This window comes from Penicillium macrosclerotiorum (genome assembly GCF_028827735.1).
Source record: "Penicillium macrosclerotiorum strain IBT 26536 chromosome Unknown utg000003l_segment0_segment0, whole genome shotgun sequence".
Classification (NCBI taxonomy): domain Eukaryota; kingdom Fungi; phylum Ascomycota; class Eurotiomycetes; order Eurotiales; family Aspergillaceae; genus Penicillium; species Penicillium macrosclerotiorum.
In genome coordinates, this window is record NW_026643083.1 from 6,211,544 (window position 1) to 6,233,669 (window position 22,126).

At 50.3% G+C, this 22,126-nt stretch overlaps 7 protein-coding genes across 7 annotated transcripts; 3 read left to right on the forward strand and 4 right to left on the reverse strand.

Moving 5' to 3' along the window:
* Positions 1-294: 294 nt before the first annotated feature.
* Positions 295-4,262, reverse strand: canA (putative cullin binding protein CanA; the record flags this gene model as incomplete). The annotated part of the gene is made up of 3 exons (XM_057076863.1): positions 295-711; positions 773-3,590; positions 3,673-4,262. 3 exons carry the CDS (start codon positions 4,260-4,262, stop codon positions 295-297), a joined length of 3,825 nt encoding a protein of 1,274 aa, XP_056936368.1.
* A 424-nt stretch (positions 4,263-4,686) lies between these two features.
* Positions 4,687-6,793, forward strand: N7462_005139 (RNA lariat debranching enzyme; the record flags this gene model as incomplete). Its single annotated transcript, XM_057076864.1, has 3 exons — positions 4,687-4,728; positions 4,818-4,919; positions 4,979-6,793. The coding sequence occupies 3 exons, from the start codon at positions 4,687-4,689 to the stop codon at positions 6,791-6,793; spliced, it is 1,959 nt and encodes a 652-aa protein (XP_056936369.1).
* Positions 6,794-7,273: 480 nt separating this feature from the next.
* Positions 7,274-10,863, reverse strand: N7462_005140 (RTP1/Tango6 family protein; the record flags this gene model as incomplete). The annotated part of the gene is made up of 4 exons (XM_057076865.1): positions 7,274-8,475; positions 8,520-10,102; positions 10,151-10,734; positions 10,804-10,863. The coding sequence occupies 4 exons, from the start codon at positions 10,861-10,863 to the stop codon at positions 7,274-7,276; spliced, it is 3,429 nt and encodes a 1,142-aa protein (XP_056936370.1).
* A 3,052-nt stretch (positions 10,864-13,915) lies between these two features.
* Positions 13,916-14,612, reverse strand: cyp5 (uncharacterized protein; the record flags this gene model as incomplete). Its single annotated transcript, XM_057076866.1, has 2 exons — positions 13,916-14,533; positions 14,601-14,612. The coding sequence occupies 2 exons, from the start codon at positions 14,610-14,612 to the stop codon at positions 13,916-13,918; spliced, it is 630 nt and encodes a 209-aa protein (XP_056936371.1).
* Positions 14,613-14,948: 336 nt separating this feature from the next.
* On the forward strand, positions 14,949-16,413 carry N7462_005142 (uncharacterized protein; the record flags this gene model as incomplete). Its single annotated transcript, XM_057076867.1, has 2 exons — positions 14,949-15,133; positions 15,216-16,413. 2 exons carry the CDS (start codon positions 14,949-14,951, stop codon positions 16,411-16,413), a joined length of 1,383 nt encoding a protein of 460 aa, XP_056936372.1.
* Positions 16,414-16,736: 323 nt separating this feature from the next.
* N7462_005143 (queuosine 5'-phosphate N-glycosylase/hydrolase) lies at positions 16,737-18,167 on the reverse strand (the record flags this gene model as incomplete). Its single annotated transcript, XM_057076868.1, has 4 exons — positions 16,737-17,095; positions 17,170-17,401; positions 17,457-17,611; positions 17,696-18,167. The coding sequence occupies 4 exons, from the start codon at positions 18,165-18,167 to the stop codon at positions 16,737-16,739; spliced, it is 1,218 nt and encodes a 405-aa protein (XP_056936373.1).
* A 1,139-nt stretch (positions 18,168-19,306) lies between these two features.
* On the forward strand, positions 19,307-21,805 carry N7462_005144 (E1 ubiquitin-activating protein ubaB; the record flags this gene model as incomplete). The annotated part of the gene is made up of 9 exons (XM_057076869.1): positions 19,307-19,366; positions 19,459-19,728; positions 19,768-20,195; positions 20,247-20,308; positions 20,376-20,655; positions 20,706-20,884; positions 20,941-21,053; positions 21,118-21,464; positions 21,526-21,805. 9 exons carry the CDS (start codon positions 19,307-19,309, stop codon positions 21,803-21,805), a joined length of 2,019 nt encoding a protein of 672 aa, XP_056936374.1.
* Positions 21,806-22,126: the final 321 nt, after the last annotated feature.

A 22,126-nucleotide genomic window follows, 5' to 3' on the forward strand; every position in this document is an offset into this window, starting at 1 on the left:
CTGGACGTTGCAAGATGGAGGATACTGTCAGCTATTGGCGTAGGCTTAGGCCCGCCAAATGATCCTACTCGGTGGAAGTACTACCCATGCATATAAAAGGGAGAATGGGATCTAAAGAACTGGTTCGCTAACTAATAGTACGGGAGAAAACATCAAATTTGGCAATAAATGATTTTGTTTTCATTCAGGGTCATAAGCCATCGCATCTATCTCGTAGGAAAACCACCCATCCGTGGGAAACGGAAGAAAAAATATTCAGGGGGCCATACTTTTGCACGCCGTGCGAGCGCCACCTCAGATCTCAGAATCCAAGCTCTGGAATTGTTGTGCGAAAGTCTTCCGCACAAATTCCATGTATCCCTTCCACTTGTGCAGCTCGGCTGAGGCCTCGGCACCCGGGAAAGTCTTGCTAAGCTCCTTAGTAACTTTGAGGATACCTAGCGAGGCCTCCTGTGCTTTCTCGAGCTCTTGTTTGACGGCATTGTCCTTCGGCTTGAAGGATAAGACAGTGGTGTAACGCTCAGAGAAGGCGTCGAGGCGGCGCTCGGTTTCCGCCGGCACGATACTCATTAGCTTCGAGGTCATGAGGTTGCAAATGGCACGAATGTCTTGCTCGTCTTCAATGCCTGCGACGACGCGATCAAAAATGTCCGCAGTGTGCGTGTACACGAACGAGGTGTCCAGGGAAGCATAGAGAGTTTCGTAGGCACTCTGTGAGGTAAAAATTAGCATGGAATATAAAATGAATCGATGACAGGGAGTGTATTGTTACCTTGCGTAGGTCCAGTCCGTCATCGACCTTGTGCTTGAATGGACCCATTTGGACCTCGCGGATCAGCTCTGGCTTAACCTGGGTGTCTCCAAATACAGAGGGTAGAAGTTCATCCAGAGAGTGGAGGAGCAGGTTCATTTTGTTGTGAATGGCAGAGTTGAGGGTCGTCAACGCAAGACGATGGTTAGCTAGATTCTTATCACCAAGCATCGCAGTCAAGAGAGGTAGTATCAGAGGTCGAAGAACATCGTTGTAGGCATCGCTCGAGTCGGCAAGGGTGTAACGGAAGGCGGAGATGACTACGCCGCGAATGACCGCATCCGAGTTAGACAGATGGTCCTGGAAGTGCGGAATATAGGCCACGGGATCAATGAGGGCTAATCGGCCAACACATTCAGCACCCACGGCACGGTTATCTTCCTCTTGTGAAACAAGAATAAGGGCTTGCCACAACTTCAGCGCAGAGGGGGCAAGCTCAGGACGAACAACCTCAGAGTGCTGCAGAAGCTCACGCACCGAGTGCAGCAGCAGATAGCTCTGGGGATTGGCCGGAGTGAGACCGTTGAGGATAACTGGTAAATAGGCTTTAATATTACCTGCAGCCGCGTTCCCGAGGGCGGTAGCAGCAGCAAGACGCACATGATCAGAAGGTGAGTCGAAGTGGGCGATGAAAATATCCGGAACAAGCGAGCACTCTGCACCCATTCGTAGTCCTATTTCACCCAGAATGGCGAGAGCAAGGCACTTACGACTGTCATCCCTGGCGGTTCTCAACTCGGTGGAGAAATCATCCATTGTAACACCGAGTTTGGGTCCACCATGGACAAGGAGGGTTCCAATGGCACGGCCGACAACGGAGGAGTCCCCGGTGATGCCAACATTTTGGAGGAGATTACGCATCAGTTCAGCGCCAGCTCCTTCTTCTCCAATCACCTTCACAAGAAGGAGCAGCGCCTTCAAGACAGTGCCCACCAAAGGCTGTTTGACGATAGAACAGATTGATGTAATGAGAGACTCGTTCACCAAAGACTTAGAGTTTCCTGGAACTAGCTTGGCAATGATGATAAGCGTAGGAGTAAGGAGATGGAAGTCGGGGGCTGACAGTAGGGGAAGAAGAGAATTCTCCAAACTGGTCATCGTGGCAGGACTGAGGTGAGCTCTGGTGTTGGAGTTCATGGCTACGCTGCGTAGGGCCTCTAGGCAAGAGCCTCGTAATGCCCGATCCGATTTGCGTAGGTTGGATCCGAGCTCCGAGGTAACGTCGTTGACCCAGTCGCTGGTCACATCTTCCTTGCGACATGCAAGAACAACGACGTCATCAATAGCACGAACAGCTGCCAGTCGGGTGGTTTCATTCTTAACGCGATCAAGCAGAATTGCCAAACCCTTTGAACGGCGGTCGGTAGAAAGATACTCGACCCCTCTCTGTCCCGATGTACGTGCCAGAATTACACCAAAAACATGGATGGCCCGCTGGCGAACCTCCAAGTCAGCGCTGGTGTCAGTGATACGGGCCAGGACAACTTCATAAAGCTTCTCTAGTTGCTTGGCTACCTCTGGCGCGTTGGACGTCACACGAGGAGGGCTCAGAGCCTTCACGACCTGCTCCACGGCACCTAGCGCCTCGCTGCTGACTTTGTAATTACGCTCATTGACAGCGCCAACAACTCCTGGGACCAGGGCAATCAGGAATGGCAGAAGAGCATCAGAGAGATGTGTTTCAGCAATGGCCGAAATGAGACTTAGAGTCTCGATCTGTAGAGTGCCAGCGCTGACAGCAGCGCCGGAGTGGGCAGCGGAGCTGCCTGTGAGAGATGAAGTTTTAAGGGCATCCGCGATCAGGTCTTCGATTTGTTGAAGGTGATCGGCCAGACCACCGTAGCGAATCAGCGAAAGACTCTTCAGTAAAACAATGGTGGCCTGGCGAAGGGGCATTGAAGCCTGCTTCCACACTTTCAACAGACTTTGGACGATCAAGGGTACGGACCGGGCCAGGTCTGCCTGAGGACCAGACTTGGGAGAAGAGGGAAAGACGGGGGAATCGATGGCCGATGATGTTCCCACGCCTGGCTCGAAGTCCACCATGCTGGCATCGCTGTCTTGCCGACGTCGCTTGCGAGAGTTCTTGGAACCCCCCACGGACTCCAGGAAGCCGTTCGAGGTGAGCACGACCGAGCCTTCGCTAGTCTTTCGTACCAGAGCCGTCAGGGTCGAGACGACCTCCAGCTTGACGCTTTCTTCACGTTCGCGGCTTATGCGGGAGATCAAAGCGGGAGCGATCTGCTGGTAGAGGGTGGAGTCCTCCAGAGCACGGCTGTGGCTGTAGGTGCCGATCAGGCTATAGAGCAACTTGGCAGCACAGCGCCGGACTTTCCAGCTCATGTCATCAATATCGCTGTATCCACCTTCTTCTTCAAAGTCTTCAAACTCGTCGTCGTCGAGGTCGGGTTCTTCGGTAGCATCGTCTTCGCTGCCGTCATCCTGAGTGCCTCCCATCTCCTCGTCATCTTCCATTTCAGCGACATTGGGATCGTATTTCAAAAATCTCAGGGCGGCTCGGCTGGTATTGGCAAGATAGGGCTGCATTTGTTGGTTGCACGAGCTGATCAATGCCTCCAACGTGACTAGAGCCGTCTCGCGGAGCTCATCCGCCTGAGGGTCATGCTCCTCCTCATGAGAATAGACCGACATGGTGGGTAGGAGGCCAGCGGCAGACGGAGGCACGATATCACAGGTGAAACAGGCGTTGTAATTTCGTGAGGTCAGATTGGCGAGAGAGAAGAGGAGAACAACAAGCTGGAGCTGTTGAGCTGTTGAGCTGTTTGGCTGTTGAGCTCGTTTCACCCCGCGGAGGGCCCGGAATTAGGTTCGGCCGGGGTCCGGGGAATATAGAGGTTCACTGCAAAAAGTCGAACAGGTCGAGCGACGGTTGCGCACTTTTTTTCGAGGCGAGGAGAGCCTGTAGCCCCCCTTGCTTGCGTGCCTTGGCTCGTTTCTTGCTGTTTGCGTTCTCCGCAGTCTTGACAGGTGGAGGAGGTGCGGCGACCGCGTGTAGAGTTTGCGGAGTCGGCGCGGATGTCTCTGCGGAAAGCGCAGGAAGGGCAGGACTAGGCGATGCCGTGTCTGTCGGGGTTCGAGACGACGCCTTGGATGTTTGTTTTGAGAGGTTCCTCTTGCGCGGATGGACCATGCGTTGGTTGCAACGCAGACACTTGTAGACCGTCGCGCCAGACAAGGGTTGGGGTTTAGATGTCGCGAGTCTTCGGTTTTTTGGTTTGATCTCCGTGACTTGCGTCCATTGAGACTGTCTAAGACTACCACATCCACCGCAATGCTTCTTCTGCTGTCGCACATTCAAAGACTTCAATTCCTCGTGGAGAATTCGCGTTTGCGTCCCGAGCAAATACGCCGCCGTAGACGGGCTCTGCACCCTCATCAACTCCGCTGCGTCGCTCAAAAAGCGTAATTGGGCAGATTCGGGAGGGGCCATTGGATTAGAACTGGATCTAGGCCGATACAAAGGTACACGGAACAAGTAGACAAGGGGCCAAGGGGACGAGGAGTCAGGGTCGCCGAAGGAAGGAGTTGCAAAGTTGCTAAGTTGCTCAGTCGCGAGTATCGCGATTGTCATCCGCCCGACCTTTTTTTTTTTGGTGGGCCGACGACCGACAGCTTCACTCAACTCACCTCACTTCAAGGCGCCTAGGTCTCTCCCACCTCCCACGACAAGTTTCACTTGAAAGAGTCGCCTGTTTCCTTTTTCTTTCTTTCTATCCCTTGAGACTGGCCTTGAACATTCACAAATCTTCAACTAGTCCTTCCATCCGGTGTGCTTCTAACCCCTCGAGCCACAAATCCGCATTGCCAGAATCAGTCTCGCCAAGTGATCAATTCACTTTGCTTTCACCACCGCAATGTCTGAAATCGACGGCATTCGCGTAGTTACGGTGGGCTGCGTAAGTGATCGTCCCTGTTCCACATTGGTCTAACTTTTCTCTCTCTCGCATGACTGCATGAGACTTTCCTTGCTGACTCAACCTTATAGGGCCATGGGAGCCTGGGCTTGATTTACGACCAGGTCGATAAGGTCGCGGTCGAGCAGGGCTGGGACACCGTCGATTGTGTCATCATCGGCGGAGACTTCCAGGTTGGTTTCATCTGGACCCTCGTTCCGTCGAAATCAACATAGAGCTGACTGATTTCCAGGCGCTGCGCAATGCCAACGATGCCGCCTGTATCTCTGTCCCCGCCAAGTGGAAGAAGATGGGTGACTTCAAAGACTACTACGAGGGCCAACGGGTGGCCCCGTACTTGACCATATTCTGCGGCGGGAACCATGAAGCTAGCAACTTCCTCTTTGAGCTGTACTATGGTGGTTGGGTCGCGACTAATATCTACTACCTCGGCGCAGCAAATGTTATTCGCCTCGGAGATCTGCGCATCTCTGGAATGTCCGGGATCTGGAAAGGCTACGACTATCGGAAGCCTCACTTTGAACGACTTCCATACAACCATGACGACCTGCATAGCATCTACCACTTGCGCGAACTCGATGTCCGCAAGCTCCTGCAGATTCGTACTCAGATTGACGTCGGTTTGTCCCACGACTGGCCTCGGGGGATCGAGTATTCGGGGAACTTCAACCAGCTCTTCGCGCGCAAGAGAGGCTTTCGCGAGGATTCTGAGCACGGCCGACTAGGTAATGTTGCGGCCCGCGAGGTCTTGGATCGCCTGCGTCCTCCGTACTGGTTCTCCGCTCATCTGCATGTCAAATTTGCGGCCGCCATGGCCCACGATGGAGTGTCCCTCCGCAAGGTCGACGGCCTGAACCAACAAATCCCGACTTGGAGTGTTGAAATAGATCCCGAGAGCATCCCAAGTGGATCTGGCCTGTCGCTCGATCCCTCCAGAAGTCCCCCGCCTGAATTTACCACCAACGAAATTCGCTTTGCTGAGGGGGCCCAGGAAGATCGTACTTCCGCATGGCAGTACTTTGCCAGTGGTGCCGCGCATCAGACAGAGCAGAAACATTTCAAAGCTGAGAACAAGGCCTTCGTGGAAATGCTCCATAACATGAAAGACCCTCCAACTACTAATGCTCCCGAGACTTCACCGACAGGAGGTGATGTGCTGACTGCTACAAACAACGACGAGATCAACCTTGACTCGGACAGTGATTCGGACAAGGGCTCGCCTTCGAACACCACGACTCCTGTCAAGCCACCTAAGGCCGCAAAGACGGAGGCCATGGTTCTCGATGGTGCTAATGATATCAAGACTCCCGAGAAACCGCTCATTGAAGAGGCTCTTCCAGACAGCTTGCGTACCAAGCTACCTGCTAGCTTTGCTCGCGGCCCTACTTCCATTCGCACCTCTTCTACCCCCAGTAACAACCGCCGCAAGAAGATCATCCCTGAAGCCATCACCAACAAGCTGACGAAGTTCCTGGCGTTGGATAAGCCTTGCAATCGTGATGATTACGTTCAGCCCATGATGATCAAGCCTTTAAGTTCCCAGGGAGACGCCACAATCAAAGGTCCCCTACGTCTCTCATATGACAAAGAGTGGCTTGCTATCACTCGTGTCTTCGCCAGTGATCTGGTTCTCGGGGACCCTGCGGCTGAGGTCCCACCTGACCTAGGCGAGGCTTCGTACCTTGCTCGCATCCTCGAGGAGGAGGCATGGGTGGAGGAGAACATTGTGCAGCGCGGTTTGATGGAAATTCCCCACAACTTCCAGTGCAGTGCGCCTAAATTTGACCCAAATGTCGATCCCGCTAGCTCGGACCAGCCCAAGGAGTACAGCAACATCCAGACTAGTGAATTCTGTGAGCTGTTGCAAATCGAAAATAAATTCGACATCCCTGATTCCGAGCGCTTGGCCCGGATGACCGCTGGACCTCGCCATGATGGCCCTGGCTTTAGCTCCCGTGGCGGTCGTGGAGGTGCCGGCCGCGGTAGTGGTCGTGGCGGTCGCGGTGGTCGCAGTGGTCGCGGTGGTCGCGGTGGTCGCCGTTATTAGGTGCTCCACAACGCTCAACTCAGATGGGGTTCATGTCCATGATACGCTCGTCACTATGTTTTTCATGAGAGTTCTTTCTTTGCTTCTTCATATCTTCTCTGGGCTGACGTCTGGAGTTCATGGTTCAGCTTCATTGTTACTAGGAGTGCTAATTATCTCCAATGTCTTATTCTTGATTATTATTTTTCTTCCTATCTCTGTGTTTTCGTTGCGTTTGTGCGGATATTTTGGACTGACTCTCACTTGATGGATGGACGCAAGGCATTAAGCGAAATGTGTAAATTTCAACTTTGTTGTTCTTGCTAACCAGAAGATGGGTGGCCATTTTGACATATTCACAAAACTTGCGGAACTTGTTTGTCTTCTATTTCCAGACCAACTTGTACTGATACCCGGCCTTTAAGAACATTCATATACATTTGACTCCTTCTAATGTACTTCCAAATCACAACCTCGCAACTTGAATTTAAGTACAAGGTGCTACTCTATCTCCTCAATCCGCGGTCTCCTCTCAGCACTCGGCTGAGCCATAGGGTCAACATCCAGCCCGGCGATTCGATCACCAAGTTCCAATCGCGGCTGACTTTCATCTCCATGGGCACCAATTCCCCACATTAAGGATTTCTCCATCCAAGCCTCAAGGCTCTCGATCAGAGCACGTAGGTGCCCCCGCACAATACTGTCTGTCTCAATACTCTCGACGAATCCCAGGGTACGCACCATGGATGGAATATGCCCAATAGTGGACGGACCGCGCGTGCTTGGATTCTGCGGGTTTTGAATCGAGCCCGAGCCGTCATCTGTGAGCGAGAAGCCAAATCCAACATCCTTTCCGTTGCGCTGCTCCCTGGTGCTGTCGAGTGCCTTGAGGATATCTAGAATCAGAACGACGCTTGCGCGGCGAAGAATTGCACTTTCCGGGGAGGGCTCAAGTGTCAGTGTTGACAGCGCTAAATCTACTGCCGATGAAACGATAGTAGGGCCGAGGCCGATGATATTCGTTTGAACTGCTGAAGCTAGAATGGAGAGTGCTGACGTGCGAACGCGAAGGTCATCGGGCACCTCGTCAGTCGAGGCACCAGCTGCCCAGGCGGCAATAATATTGGCAGCGTACGCCTTTTGTTCCGGGGACTCGTCTTCCGAGTCGTCATCTCCTCCGACTTCATCTTCGATGTTTTCGGGTTGTTTGATGGATGGAATATCTGGGATAGACCATCCTGCTGGCATCTTGGGCTCTCTTTGCTTCCGTTGTTCGCGCTCTTTTCTCCGCCGCTCCTTCTCCTCGTCATGCTTGCGGGTTTGTTGAGTCTGGGGTTTGTGCCCGCGTCGCCCAGCGACTGAGACCATGCCTTCTCCTAAAATCCCGGCAGTCTCGCCAGTCAATGCTTCACCTAGGTCTTGAACTGTGCGTAGCAATGACTCTCCGATCTTAAGACGTTGATCTAGCGTCCTTTGTTCACTTTTGTCGGCATAATTGTCGACAAGTGTCTTGACCACGGTTCGTGGATGGCGCGACGCAAGAGTTCCAATGAGTTTGATTGCGTTGAGATAGATGAACTCCTCATTGGCTGTGGACTCTGATACATCCATAACGATGGAAAGAAGCAGCGTCAGAGTGGAAGGGATATCCAGCACAGGCGACGCATCCAGAATCAGCTTGGATAGCATTGAGAACCCCTCAGCTTGAACGGGGGAAGCTCCGAGTTGAGATTTGTTAATGCTTGACGATGTTTTTCGATGTCTGCGACGTGTGGTGGAGGTGGTTTTAGATCATCGTGCTCCGGCGATACTAGCTGAATTTCCATCAGCATGGACGATGTAGTTGCTGGTTTCGATAATTCATTAGGCAGGAGGGGAATGAGTTGATCAAGGTCATGTTTGATGGATTCTAAGAGTGACTTGGTCTCGGGAGAGAGCGCAAATTCAGGGGATGCAATAACAGTGGACAACAGACTAAACGCCGTCGACAGGGACTCCTGTGCGTCTCCGTGGTCCGTATCCACCGAGTCCACCTCCTCCTCTGGTACAATGTTTGCCAGGGAGGTCAGGGAGACTTTGCCCCTCTTCTGCTCCTGTTTTTCTGTTTCCTTTCTGCTACGAGCATGCAGCTCTCCGTCGATCAATTGTTTGATGAGTTCTAGCACTCGCAATGGGCGTCGTGACAAAGTATCTTTGAAGGTATTGAGTAGCTTCTCAGCAACTTTGGCAGAGACCAGTTTTTGCATGATATCCTCGCTTTCGCCAAGTTTCTGTGTTTTCTTTTGTTTGCCAGCTTGATCTGATTCCTGGGAATGCACAAGCCAAGACTGGCTCACATAGAGGAAGATATCACCCGTACGCTCCTCTGCGCTCGGGTCAGAACCCAGAAGTTTGACAAAAAGGTCTGTTCGGCCTTGCAGGGAATCGATCAGTCCAATTAGATTCGACTGGTTGCTGCTTTGGTTCTTTCGCTTTTGCAGTACTATTTCTCGCTGAGGATCTGTACCGTATGTCCAGGAAAATCCACCATCCCAAAGTAAGTTGTCGACCAGCTTCTTGAGAGGTTGAATTCCAACAGAGATACTGAAGTATGTCAGAAGCAGCTCCATGGCTTTGTCATGAAATTTTGCCAGTTGATGCTCTTGGGAATAACAAGCCAGACCCCACAGGGGAAGCAAGACGGGATAGACGACACGCTTTACAAGTCCTGGGTTGGGATGCTGCAAAGCCAGGCTGCGCAGCCTGTCCAGTGCGAGACCCACAATATCACTATTGACAATTGTATTCGGGGACAAAGGATTCTCGCTTTTGATCGGCATGTGTCCCTGGTTTTCAGAGTGAAGCGTCATCCATTTCCAGGTCGAATCGTTGAGCTCAGCGGTTAGAACCCCGAAGGCCGGTTCAACAAATATCGAGTGACCAATGGTACCCGGGGCTCCGTATGAGCGCTTTCCCAGAATACCATTTCCAATCACATAGGATGAAGTTTTCTTCAAGTCTGGGTCGTCTCCATCAAGTAACTCCAGTAGTTGAGCGCCGGTGTTTGTAAAATAGGACTCCGGATCAATACCCTGCGGAACTGATGAAAGAAGCTTCGATATTTGCATAATGGCCTGCACGGTAAAATGAGGTCCATTTGATGGCTCATTCCGGGCTTCTTGTCCGAGTGATGGTGCAAATTGGGATACAATGAACATGATTGTCTGCAAGACACCACCAGGACGAAGTGGAACATGGGATAAATGACTAGACACACTGGACTTGAACCATGCAACTGTATCTGCCTGTAGAAAACTCGATAGTGTGGGTAAAAGAACCGCACTCGGCGTCCTGTCATTATCAGCGCAATGTCAAACACCACTTGGCTTGAAGACATACTCATCAATAAGTCTAGAAAACTCTTTTTGGTAAATTATCCGATCATCAGAGTAGTGAAGGTGTGGGTTGAAGGCAAGGTCGGCTGCACCGCTAATAAGGTCGCTCAATATGCGGCCCCGGATAACAGGCTGTATACTTGGCCTATCATCCAGCGTGATGTTCAGTAGAACTCTCATGATACATTCTAGGAGAGCTTCATTATGGGGCACAGAGCTATGGGTGACTTGAGTCTGTTTAGCGATCACACCAGCCGGTAGCACCGAAATGACTCTTTGCTGCAGTGGAATGCCAACTCCCGACGACAGCGACGGATAAATTCCTTCGAGAGAGATCAAATCTAATATTGCGTGTAGCATTCTGCGTCGCTTTGCATCCTCGAGTGATGGCTCTTCATTTTCCTGTTGCAGTTGCTGCACCGTATCAGGGTCCTCTACTGGGGCGACAAAGGCGACATGGATATGGCTCAAGATATCCAATGCCTTCTTGATGACCGCCACTCTTCGAGCATCATCTGACACAATCGAGGGATCAACTTGATAATTCAAGATCTCCAGCAACGACTGCCCTTGCAACTTCTGGATTTCCTCTAAATTCAGTTAGTTTTAGATTTTATATAACGGAATATATGGGATCTGCATGCCTCGATTAAGCACAGGATTTAAGAAGCTGTTGGCAGCGCTAAACGCATCGCGGATTCCTTTCAGATCTCCCATCATGAGGAACAGGAAATTTTTATTGCCGCTTAGTCCATGATCAAGAGCCTATTGAGCTTCAAAATTTCCAAATAGCTCTCATTCCGTCTGGAGGCGAAGAGGTGGGCTTGGTCTTGGCGCCCATCTGCTTACGAGATGCAGTTAAATTGATTGTTAGGTAATACGCGTTTGTCACGTGATTTTGCGTCACGCTGGCAGACTGTTGATGCCAAACAACACAATCGACGGGAATGCCTCTTCCTTTCCTCAGCTGCGTTCGTCTTATTCAACTCCCTTCAACACGTCCAGGAAACACAAATTCGTGATGGCCATGGCTGTTAAACTGGTCTTCGGGAATCGGGTCTTTTCAGAAAGCCGCCATTCGCCCGAAGTATTGTTTCTACGCGTGAAGAGACTTGCATCGCGTCTTATCCTGAGTGTGGAGCCACCAAGTTTCTTGCCTATTGAGGCACCCAGTGTACAGCTTTCCTCTCCTGGACCCAGCTGCTTGATAGCTGGGACCTAACCCTAAACCCTACCCAGTCGGATACGTTACGACATCAGTTTCACGGGATATGCATGCCGAGCCTTATGAATAGTTGAATCGGTCTATGGTGGACCGAGGAGGCGAAAGTTGCTCGACTTGTCCAGAGCCTCTCCAGGCACACAAAACGGTTTACTATGCAGAGCCGACAGTGGCCACGCGTCGGTTTACCTATGCTGGACGTTGCATGCTGGTCACAAGCGGATGATTGTCCTGTGCTTTCAACAACAGGGATTCTCGAGAGAAATGGCGGGTGGAGCACGTCAGGCACCTCGGTATTGAGGCTGTCTCTGGGAGGCATCAAACAGACAGTGCGACAGGCCGAGATCTGATGCGATGTTCCAGCATTGAAAAACCTAGGGCACCACCTGGTTTGGCTCAGAGATTCGGCGCCTAGAACACAACAGATTCCATTACACACAGCCATGTCATCGTCAATCAGAAGAATCCTCTCGTGGGAATCAATTTTATCGCTCCGAAGCTGTCCAGGTAGTTTTCATGGATAAAGCTGTCGCGAGGTTCTACTGTATTGTTCTGTTGGCATGACTTTTTGATGCTAATCAAAGTCTCTGGTCTGTTGTCATGTTCCGGCCGGCAATGTTTCTTCCCATTCCAGTACGGTGTTTTTGATCTGGATCGGCTGTGTTTGTTCTTGAATTCTGTCAGCAGAATACTGTCTGCCGTCCCGAACGTACTCCTACGATGGGGATACCTGGATATCCGGCCCCTGTCTTTCACCTCTCGTCCCTTTTTCTTGTTCAATGGCTTTGAGCCAGCTAGGCATCTCGAGTCACGGTATCATCCACCGACTTGACTTCCTTCGGAAGATCCGGGCCGCCTGTGTCAACCATCTCTTTGCGATACAGCTTGCGAATTGATCGATGGGCGCCGACTACCTTACAGTGACTTTTTCTGTCCATTGCTCCTTCCCTCGGGGAGATGAAAGCGATTTTTTCAGGACGTTGTTTGTTCGCTTTTTTCATGCCATCCTATCACACGCTCGGTTTGATGTGGAGAGGAAACAAAAACTTGTCCCAGAGAGCACACTGTACTACACACAAGAGACTGGCTCCACGTTCCTGACGAGCTGCTATGCAGTATCTGGCGGGTAGACCATCCTGAGGAGATGAAAGCTTTCAGGCTCGGTTTGATTGGTTTAATCCGTCATTGCCCGATCTCGATTTTTTCTTTCTTCCTCGTGCCGAGAGGTCGAATAATTCGAATAGCGTTCACTGACTGCATTTCGTCACTTAGCATTCCTCAACCCCCATTTGTCTCGCTCGAGGGCTTGTCCAACCTTACTCAATTGATCATACCTGTTCAGGCTGGGTGTTGTGGTGTTTCATTCCTTCGTGTCCTTTCTTCGCAGGTTTTATCATCCAAACAACTTTGATCGTGTGTTTCTGCCGGTTTCAGTCCATGGCTTGTCGCAAGAAGTCGATGTGGGACCTCTCTCGAGTGAGGATCAAAGCTTTGGCTTGTCTATGTCACGTTCTGTTGCTATGTACTTTCTGCTGGGCCTCATGGTCCTGGTCAGTCTGGGTGGATCCGAGAGAGCTCGAAGAGGAAATAACTGCACACTCCTTTCTGTCAATGAATTGGTAATGGATCACTGGGATCTGGACCTTTTGTGGGATTTTGAGACGGTGGGAGCGGAATGATATGACAAGATTGCTACAGTGGACAGCCGCTTTCTCTACTTTGGTGGAGATAGCGGCCTTTTTTTTCTTTTATAAGTGCCCCTTCAGAGAACTCTATATCGAGCTACGGCTAACTACTATTCCAAGGTTTCCCTCCCGTGGTTCTACCGACAGACAGATCAAGCTCTAATGCCTTATTTATTCGTTATGAGCCTCGTCGGGGGCAACAGTGAGAGTTTTTTATGAGCTTCCTCCGCCTCCAGCCGCTTTGATATGTGCTGGAGAGGTTTCTTGTTTTCTGTCCGAGCGTGGCTACGAGTGCTTGTCATGTAACATTCCCGGATTATTACAGGATGCCTGGTATTCTGAAACTTTGATGATTTCTTTGCAAAACTTTCATTTTGTAGTTGCCTAAGAATGTTCTCTATGGAACTGTGAACTACATTTCTGGTCTCCATGTTTCTCAATTGTCCTTGTAGAAGTCATGAAAAGGCGTATTGACCAAGTCCGCTATGTATTCCTCGCCATATATAAGCTAGAACTCTCAATTGGGATATGAAGATTTCTATCCTCGAGAGTGTCATTGCAATTATTCGCTCTCCGCCCCTCGTTCGAGATCGTCACAAGGTGCAGAACAGTGGAGTGATAGCTGTGGTCAAATAGCATGATGCTGGCGAAGACATTTTCTGGTCAAAGACAGGCCCACTTGGCTACCCTATCAGTGACTCAGCTGTGCTTTCGGATGATCTACTTTAGCAAAGTTTTGAAAACAAAGTTTCGAACTCTGAGAAAGTGGTGTCTAGATAATGTTTGTGGCTGTTCGGCTTGGTCGTGGAGAATATGTGAGACCACATAGCCGAAGTCATGGCGAAAGGTAGTGTCCAGGAATTCACTTCGCGAACGGGTTTGCATGGATCGTGACACGGTCGATGCGAAGTGGTTCGAATGCATCACCCTCTTTGGGCTGAGAAACCTTGCCCTTCTTGTCAACCTTGATGTTGGCTTTCTCCAATTTCGCAAGAACATCGCCACCTTCATCCTGAGCGGTCAAATTCAAGACCTTGCCGAACACAGTACTTGCACCGTCTAGGTGCGGCGCTGGGGCAAAAGTAATGAAGAATTGACTTCCGTTGATTGTATCTCCAGTTGCATTCTGCGAGCCCGGAGCAGTCCTGTCCTTGACTGGGCGTGATGCCATTGAAAGAATACCACGCGCGTTATGTCGGAGAGCCGGGATATGGATCTCTTGGTTCATTGCAGAGGGATAATAAATAGACGTGCCGCCTTTCGGTATTTCATGCGAGAGCATCGGTTTTGTAGAGTCCAAGGACTTCGCAGCTGGGCCCAGAGAGATATCACCGCCTTGAATCATGAATCCGGGAATGAGACGGTGAAATGGTGTTTCATTGTATGCGCCGCATGCGCAAAGTGCCAGGAAGTTCTCAGCAGTCTGGGGAACTGCTTCACAAAATAGCTCAACCTTCAGGTCGCCTTGAGTCGTATGGAGCTGCACACACAAAGTAGTTAGCATATTGCAGAGATGAGATATCCTCGGTTAATTAGCCCAGACTTACCGTGACGGACATCTTTCGTAGACTCAATTTAATTCGGGGGTAATGAGAAAGCAATGGTTAGAAGAAAGGGAAGTTGACTGATGCGGGCAACCTCGATATCCCGCTTAGTCATTTCTTGTGCCGGGTGGCGCCCTGGAATGGTGTCCCCGAATTGTTTACGGCCCTTGCACAACCTGAATTCCGGGACAAGGAGCTCTGCTGTCTCGCGGATATCGTGTTCCTCGGCGTTAAATTTCAAGTTTTTTCTCGTGCGGTAACTGCGGGGTTCTCCGATCTCTAGATCCAAGCGCAATACATCCCTTTGTCCCAGCTTGCCAACTTAGCCTCGAGGCGCACCACTAGCCAGCCATGAACAACCGACCAGTCGAGCAAGCTTTGGGTATTCTAGTTCCTACTCACGCCAATGACCTACCGCAAGAGCTTCTCAGCTTGGCTTTGAGTCTGGTTGCACAGTCTCGAAGCTTCTCAGCCAGCTTGAAGCCCGAGGAGGAGATCGCTCGCCCATATGCCTGTGCAGAAATCGCCTGCAAGAGGTACGTCACCAGTTTTTAACCTGTGTTTTGCCTAATAACTTTCTTCGGTCCTCGTTCTAATTATATCCGGCGATCTGAACAGGCTAAGTCGAGCCCTCCAGCTGCCTCCATTACTTGGTCATCCTCCATGTCCTCCGCGCGTATACAAGAAGCTCTATGCCTACCTCGACAAGTCTCTCTTAGCTAGCTCAGCAGGCATCAAACGATCATCTAGTGACTCAGTATCTGGCACACCATCCCGAACTGGTACATTCCAGACAACGCCGACCAAAGCATCTGGCGTTGGAAATACTCCTTCTCGGGCGGCGCCTACCCCCCGGGTTATTCAGAATACACCATCGAAGTCTACGCCCTTGAAGCGGAGTGTCAGTATCACGAATAAGTTTGATTCGCCGTCTAAATCGGCTCGAAAAACTACAGCTGGCCAATCCAATGGCCTTGCTAACGCAACCATCATCCCCGATGCCCCTGCATGGGTCATGACAGCAATCCGAACAGTGTGTAAAACGCTTTCGACACCTGCTCCACGCACCAACACCTGGTCCCGGCCTCCAATTTCACGGACCTTACCTCCTCATATTTTTGCCGGTGTCTCGTCGATCCTATATTTGACGGCGAGCATGTCGAATGATGAAGAAGGCATGGATGAAGAAACCTTGGATTTCTTAGATCCAATCGTCTCCATTCAGGCCAATGAGGCTGATTTCAAGGACCTTGTGTATGCGATGGTGGTTGCCGTTTATTTCCTTGTTCTGGCCCGTCGACGAAGCCCGGCGCCTTCAGCAGACGGGGAAGAGTCGAATACCGAAACTCAGAAAATGGATAAGAAGACATTCACAGAGATGCGGCAAACAGCATTGACCAGTCTTGGCCTTCCCAACGATCGGCACCATCGTGATGATGTCGACCAGTGGATTGCTCTGATTATGGAACAGAACTGGGCAGCCACGCAAGAGTGGTTCGAGAATATCCCGCTTGCTGGTGAACTACACGGTGAAGATGAAGAGGGGAACTCATATCGTGATCTTGACGAGGAGGATGCGGCTTTCCGTGGCGTGAAGTTACCGAAGCGCAATGATAGCGCCAGTGGAACTGGATCTCGCTCTGGGCAAGCTAGTCGGCCTATTCATGGCGGCCTGCTGCCTGGTCTTGGTACCATGATGCAAGACCGAGTAGACTGGCTGAGCGAAGACCGGCGAGAAGATTTTCTGGAATGGAAGGCGGACATCTTGGCCCGTATGGAGGGTGGCCAGAACAGAGCAGGTCGTGTCACTGCATGAATCGGCGACCAAAGAGCGTTCTCACAATAGATGTGAAAGATGTTAGGAATAGAATTGATACCCTTTTGAAATATGAATACAATTCAATCATAGCATATGCCGAATTGGAAGCACGTCAACTGTTGCCAACAAAAATGGTCTATAAATAAAGTGTCTATCAACCAGCATAATGTCTATCCTTCATGTCCAGTAGAAAACCATCCCTTTTAGCCTCCCATGCCGGGCTTCCGGGGCCATATTTTGCTGATGAAAATGCGTGCCTATCAAAAACTTGTTCGTCCTGCCAAAGCCCTCGCCGACGCCATAAAATGACCAAGTGCACCTCAATACCAAATGCTGCGAGTGCGATGATGCGGAATGCTCTCGTTCTTCTCTTGCTCCAAATTCTTCATAGTATCATACAAGAAGAAATCAATGAGGATTGCGTTTATTCCGTGAGTCTTATGCGATAGCTCCTTGCTGTCAGGCTTCGAAACACCCTTCTTACCCGCCGTTTTGACTTCTGGGTGTCGTCTCTCAATTTCACGTCTGATCAGCTCGACACACCAAATGCTTGCTCCACGAAGTTCAACTTCCCAGCTAGAGCCGGGTGTTATGATTTTCAAATCCCGGATGTGGGATTCCAGGGGCGGTGAATAGCGGAGACAGCCAAGTTGATGAAGCATCTGAGGAATACGATAGTCTAGAAGCAAATTGTTAGATAGAGGTTCCCAAGAAGCGTCTTGGATGGCATCCGATATTCTGGTTAATTCTCACCTGCAAACATGGTGATTTTATCGATATCGTTGAACTCGCCAAAATCTTCTCCGTTAAAGCAGGCCCATAGGTCCGCTACCAGGATCTGGGCCCGCTTGTGCAAACGTACTCGCTTGCTGTTGAAGACTCTTTCATCTCGGAAACAGTCGAAGTTCTCTGTGAGCAGATTCACAAGGCCAGCAGCCGAGAAATTGGCACTGTCGATGCAGTTTACAAAGCTGCCACCGAATTCCTAGCAGATCATTAGCATCAGGAAGTCGTGCAGAGACCTGTTCGGTGGGAATTACATGGCAAAGAATATCACCGGCCTCACGCAAGCATTGCACTCGCTCTTGGAATAAAGGAATTTCCTCTTCAGTTGCAGAGCGAAATACATGCCTGAGCACTTCCTCGGTGCATGCCTCCTCATTTACCCAGAAGTCAGGGGTTGTGATTGGGATATCTGTGCAGACCCAAGGTCAGTCCTCATCTAACACGTCATCTGAGAAATGGGGAAGAATTGGGCTGGTATATAATCCAAACAGACCTTCGTCAAGGGCCCTTTGCAGCGCGGCTACCAGGCTCCAGTATCCCGTCCATCTCTTTCCACGATACTCGATACAGAAGCGCTTGGACGGGTCTTTCTCCTCCGACCAGAAGCTGAAATTCAGGAGATCCATGGTAAAAATGAAATCTACTGTACTCTCATCCTTTGTCTTCGGATGCAGCTCATGCTCCGACCAGGTCTGCGTGGAGTAAGCCTTCTTCTGCATCAGACGCCAAATAGTTTCGGCCGCTTCCTTCGTCGCCCCTGAATCAAGAGCCACATCAATGGCATTGTCGAAAATATATTGTGCCCCCTCCAGGACTCTTGTTTCTGGGGGAAGATCTTTGCCAGCCTTTCCACCTAGACCAAGGTGCTGCCGAAGCAGTTCCAGCAGCTCCGGGTCCGCTTCATCGTCCGAACCTGCCTCTACCGTCTCGTGCCTTCGCGGAGGAATCGGCTCCAGTGATGGCATAGTCACTATCTGGGAATACTCGAATGCTCAGAAGTGAGAAATGAAGAAAACAATGCCTTGCAGTGGATGTTTCCCCTATATCGCAAGTTCCGCCGGACCAGCCTTAGGGGTGTGCGACAGGGACGAGATGCAGGACCAAGCCTGTCAGGGTTGCTCCCACCCACTTCGATGCGAATAGATGTGAAGCTTGTTGGGGTCTCGGGGCTCGTATCTATACAATCCCGACTCTCTTAGCATGCACAATGTCTCACCGATGGGGTTTTCTTTCTCGCCACGGGGAATTTTCAGTGGCTTTGGATCCAGAGACCATGGTTATGTAAGCAGGGGCAAGCCGCCGATTTAAGTCCCAATGAAAATCGATTGGTGATTGCGAAGACCTTGGGGTCCGTCGGGTGGAGGATATGAGTTCTCGAGGCATGATGAGGATATGGTGGATCTAATTGCCATCTATGCTATTCCGTGGGCATTGGTAGAGCAGTGGTTGCTGGGATCATACTGCATCAATCATCATGTGGTTTCTAACTATATTTCTCCACGGCTGCTCGTATCTAACAAGAAACCCAAGCAGAAGCCAATGCGAGCCAAAACCAAACTTATAATGTGAGCTATCTACATCCAGAAGAGGGCAAGGACCCCTCAAAAAAATAGGCTTCATTTGTCGCTCCCAGATAGCATTAGCAAACGTACAAAAAGGTGTGATGCAGGGTGCATGTACCTTGCCGTAAAAAGCATGAGATCCAGTAGCATACAGAATATGTAAGCACTTTCCGCTAGAAGAAAGCTTGTCACACTAGACAAATACAGTATGTTAGGATGGGTGACGGGCAATGGAGGTAATCAATCAAGATATATAGGTTCAGCGCCAAAAGAAGAGGTGAAAGTCAGCACGAAGACCGATCCAAAAGGCTGCACTGTCGATCGCGCGGCTCCCGCTCTGCCGCTCTGCCGTCATCGACCGTCCGGACCTCACTTGGACTTCGCCTCGGCCTCTGCTTCCGGGTCTTACGCGCCGCCCTACTTTACACCCCTCTTCCCACCACCACTCCTTATTTTCTTTGATCCCTCTGAGAAATGATTTCATAGATCTACGGAACTCTCAGAACCCCATTGCGATCATCATATCTTTGCGCCCACCCACCATGCGAGCCAGTTCTATCAAGCGCTCCCTCGGAGTTGACCTGACCAACAGCATCAAGGAGGTATGGATATGACAGTTTTGGCAATGATACTCTTGGAAATAACTCTATTGAATGCGATTGTATGCTGACATCCTCTCTTCGCCCCTGACTAGTCGCGCGTTCTTCTTGTTGGCGCTGGTGGTATCGGCTGTGAGCTCCTCAAGAACCTCGTCCTCACCGGCTTCGGCGAAATCCATATCGTTGATCTTGATACTATCGACCTGAGCAATCTAAATCGCCAGTTTCTCTTCCGACATGAACATATCAAGAAGCCGAAAGCTTTGGTACGCCTTCAGAACCCCCCGGCAGAGCTCCATCGTCTCCTCCCTTGCCCGCCTACCGTTGCGCTCTTTGCGCCGTCCCCGTTGAAAACCAGGAACGAAGTCTGTCGGGTATTTAGATATGACGCTGACAACTGATAGGTAGCGAAAGAAGTTGCGCATAGATTTCAACCCAGCGTGAGGCTTGAAGCCCACCACGCAGACATCACGGAAAGCCGATTCAATGTCGATTGGTTCAAGAGTTTCAACATCGTCTTCAATGCCCTAGACAATCTAGCAGCTCGTCGCCATGTGAACCGCATGTGCCTCGCGGCTAGTGTGCCATTGGTGGAGAGTGGAACAACTGGATTCAATGGCCAAGTACAGGTTATTGAAAAGGTGAGCCACCCAGACGCGCAGAGGGCCGGCCTTTCAGATAACGGCAAGCTGATTCAAAGATTTCAGGGAACAACCGAGTGTTATGACTGCAACGAAAAGGAGACACCGAAGTCGTTTCCCATTTGCACCATTCGCAGCAACCCCTCCCAGCCCATCCACTGCATTGTATGGGCCAAAAGCTACTTGATCCCGTATGAACCCCAACAATTACCCGCTCCCCACTCTTACTAACGAAACCTCAGGGAGCTTTTTGGCAAGGGAGAGGAGTCCGACATACTTGATAATACTGAAACTGCGGAGAATGGTCAGCTCACCCCTGTTACAACACAGCCCAAGATTCACAGCGAAATATCATGCTGACATCCGAGTAGCGGAAGAAATTGCTGAACTTCGAAAAGAGGCAGAGGCTCTGAAGGAGATCCGAGAATCGATGGGGTCGGACGAATTTTCCAGAAAAGTTTTTGAGAAAGTCTTTAAAACGGATATCGAGAGGTTGCGCGAAGCAGAAGATATGTGGAAGGAACGTAAAGCGCCAGATATCTTAGATTATGATACACTTTCTGAGGCATCAAAGGCCCTCGAACCTTTGGTTTCCATCCAAGACCAAAGAGAGTGGACGATAGAGGAGGACTTTGTGGTATTCAAGGACAGGTTGGTGACTTTTCTCTCTTTTGAATTCTGCGCATCTAACTGGTAGTTAGTCTGAAGCGCCTGAGTGCGCGCCTCAAGGAACTTAAAGACAAGAAGTCCCCAGAAGACCCCGAGCCAGTATTGACCTTTGACAAGGATGATGTTGACACCTTGGATTTTGTCACTGCGACAGCTAACCTACGAGCCACTGCATTCCACTTGAATCCTAAGTCAAAATTCGACACAAAACGTGAGTCAGAGCATGTCCATGAATACATACAGAAACTAAACAATCGCAATCTGTAGAGATGGCTGGAAACATTATCCCAGCTATTGCGACGACAAATGCTATGACAGCAGGCCTATGTGTTCTCCAGGCATTCAAAGTGCTCCAAAATGACCTCGCGAATGCGAAAATGGTAAGGACTCCTGTTGCTTGCTCACATCTAGTTCCTGGAAGCTAAGTATGGATGGCATTCACAGGTTTTCCTCGAAAGATCGGGAGCCCGTGCAATCAACTCTGACTCTCTAGATCCACCCAAACCAGACTGCCCGGTATGCTCACCTGTGTTCGCTCGGATTACAGTCGACCTGCAACGCGCAACTCTCCAGGATGTTGTCGAAGGTGTGCTTCGATCTGAGTTGGGTTATGGCGAAGAACTGTCTATCATAAGGGGCACGCATTTGATCTTCGATCCCGACATGGAAGACGAGCTCCCTAAGAAACTTTCCGACCTCAATATTGGCCACGAGACTTTTCTCACAATCATCGATGACGACGATGTGGGTAAGGCTCCCCGTGTCAACCTGGAGCTTGTGGTCATGGAACAGTAAGTTGTAACACTGTGGCACTACTTCGACATGGATCCTGGTACTGATCTCATCCAACAGAACCGAACCTTCCTCTGAAGAATCAGCTGTGGTCTCGCTCCAACAGGTTCTCGATATTCCGCGAAAGTCGAAGAAGCCCGAAGCGACAAGCTCAGAGGAAACAACAGCAGCCAATGGAACGGCAGTCACCGGGAAACGTAAGCGTGAGGGCGAGGATGAACCGTTAACGAATGGCCACATCTCTAAGAAGGTTGTTGGAGAATCATCGATTAATGGCAAAGGCGACGATACTGAGCCAATTGTTCTGGATGACGATGGCACCATTTTGATTGACGACTAGATTTGACTGACTACAGCGTGGTGATGTGGCTGGTTGGGATTGTTTTTTTCACGAGAAGACTACAGATCTGGAAGCACATGATTTTCTTTTTATCAACGTTTTTTATGTATCATATGGCATCAAGCCAAACGACTTTTGAATTGAACCTATCAACAAAATTTTTCTTTCACAATTTTCCATTTTCGCTTTGAGGGAAGATTTATAAAATGGAGAACGGGAATAGAGTGATGAAAATACAAGTGTACAGTTGATACTCCGGTTGATGCACCTGGCAGAGTCCAAACGAAGACGCTGCCTTCAGTTGCTGTGTAAATGATACAG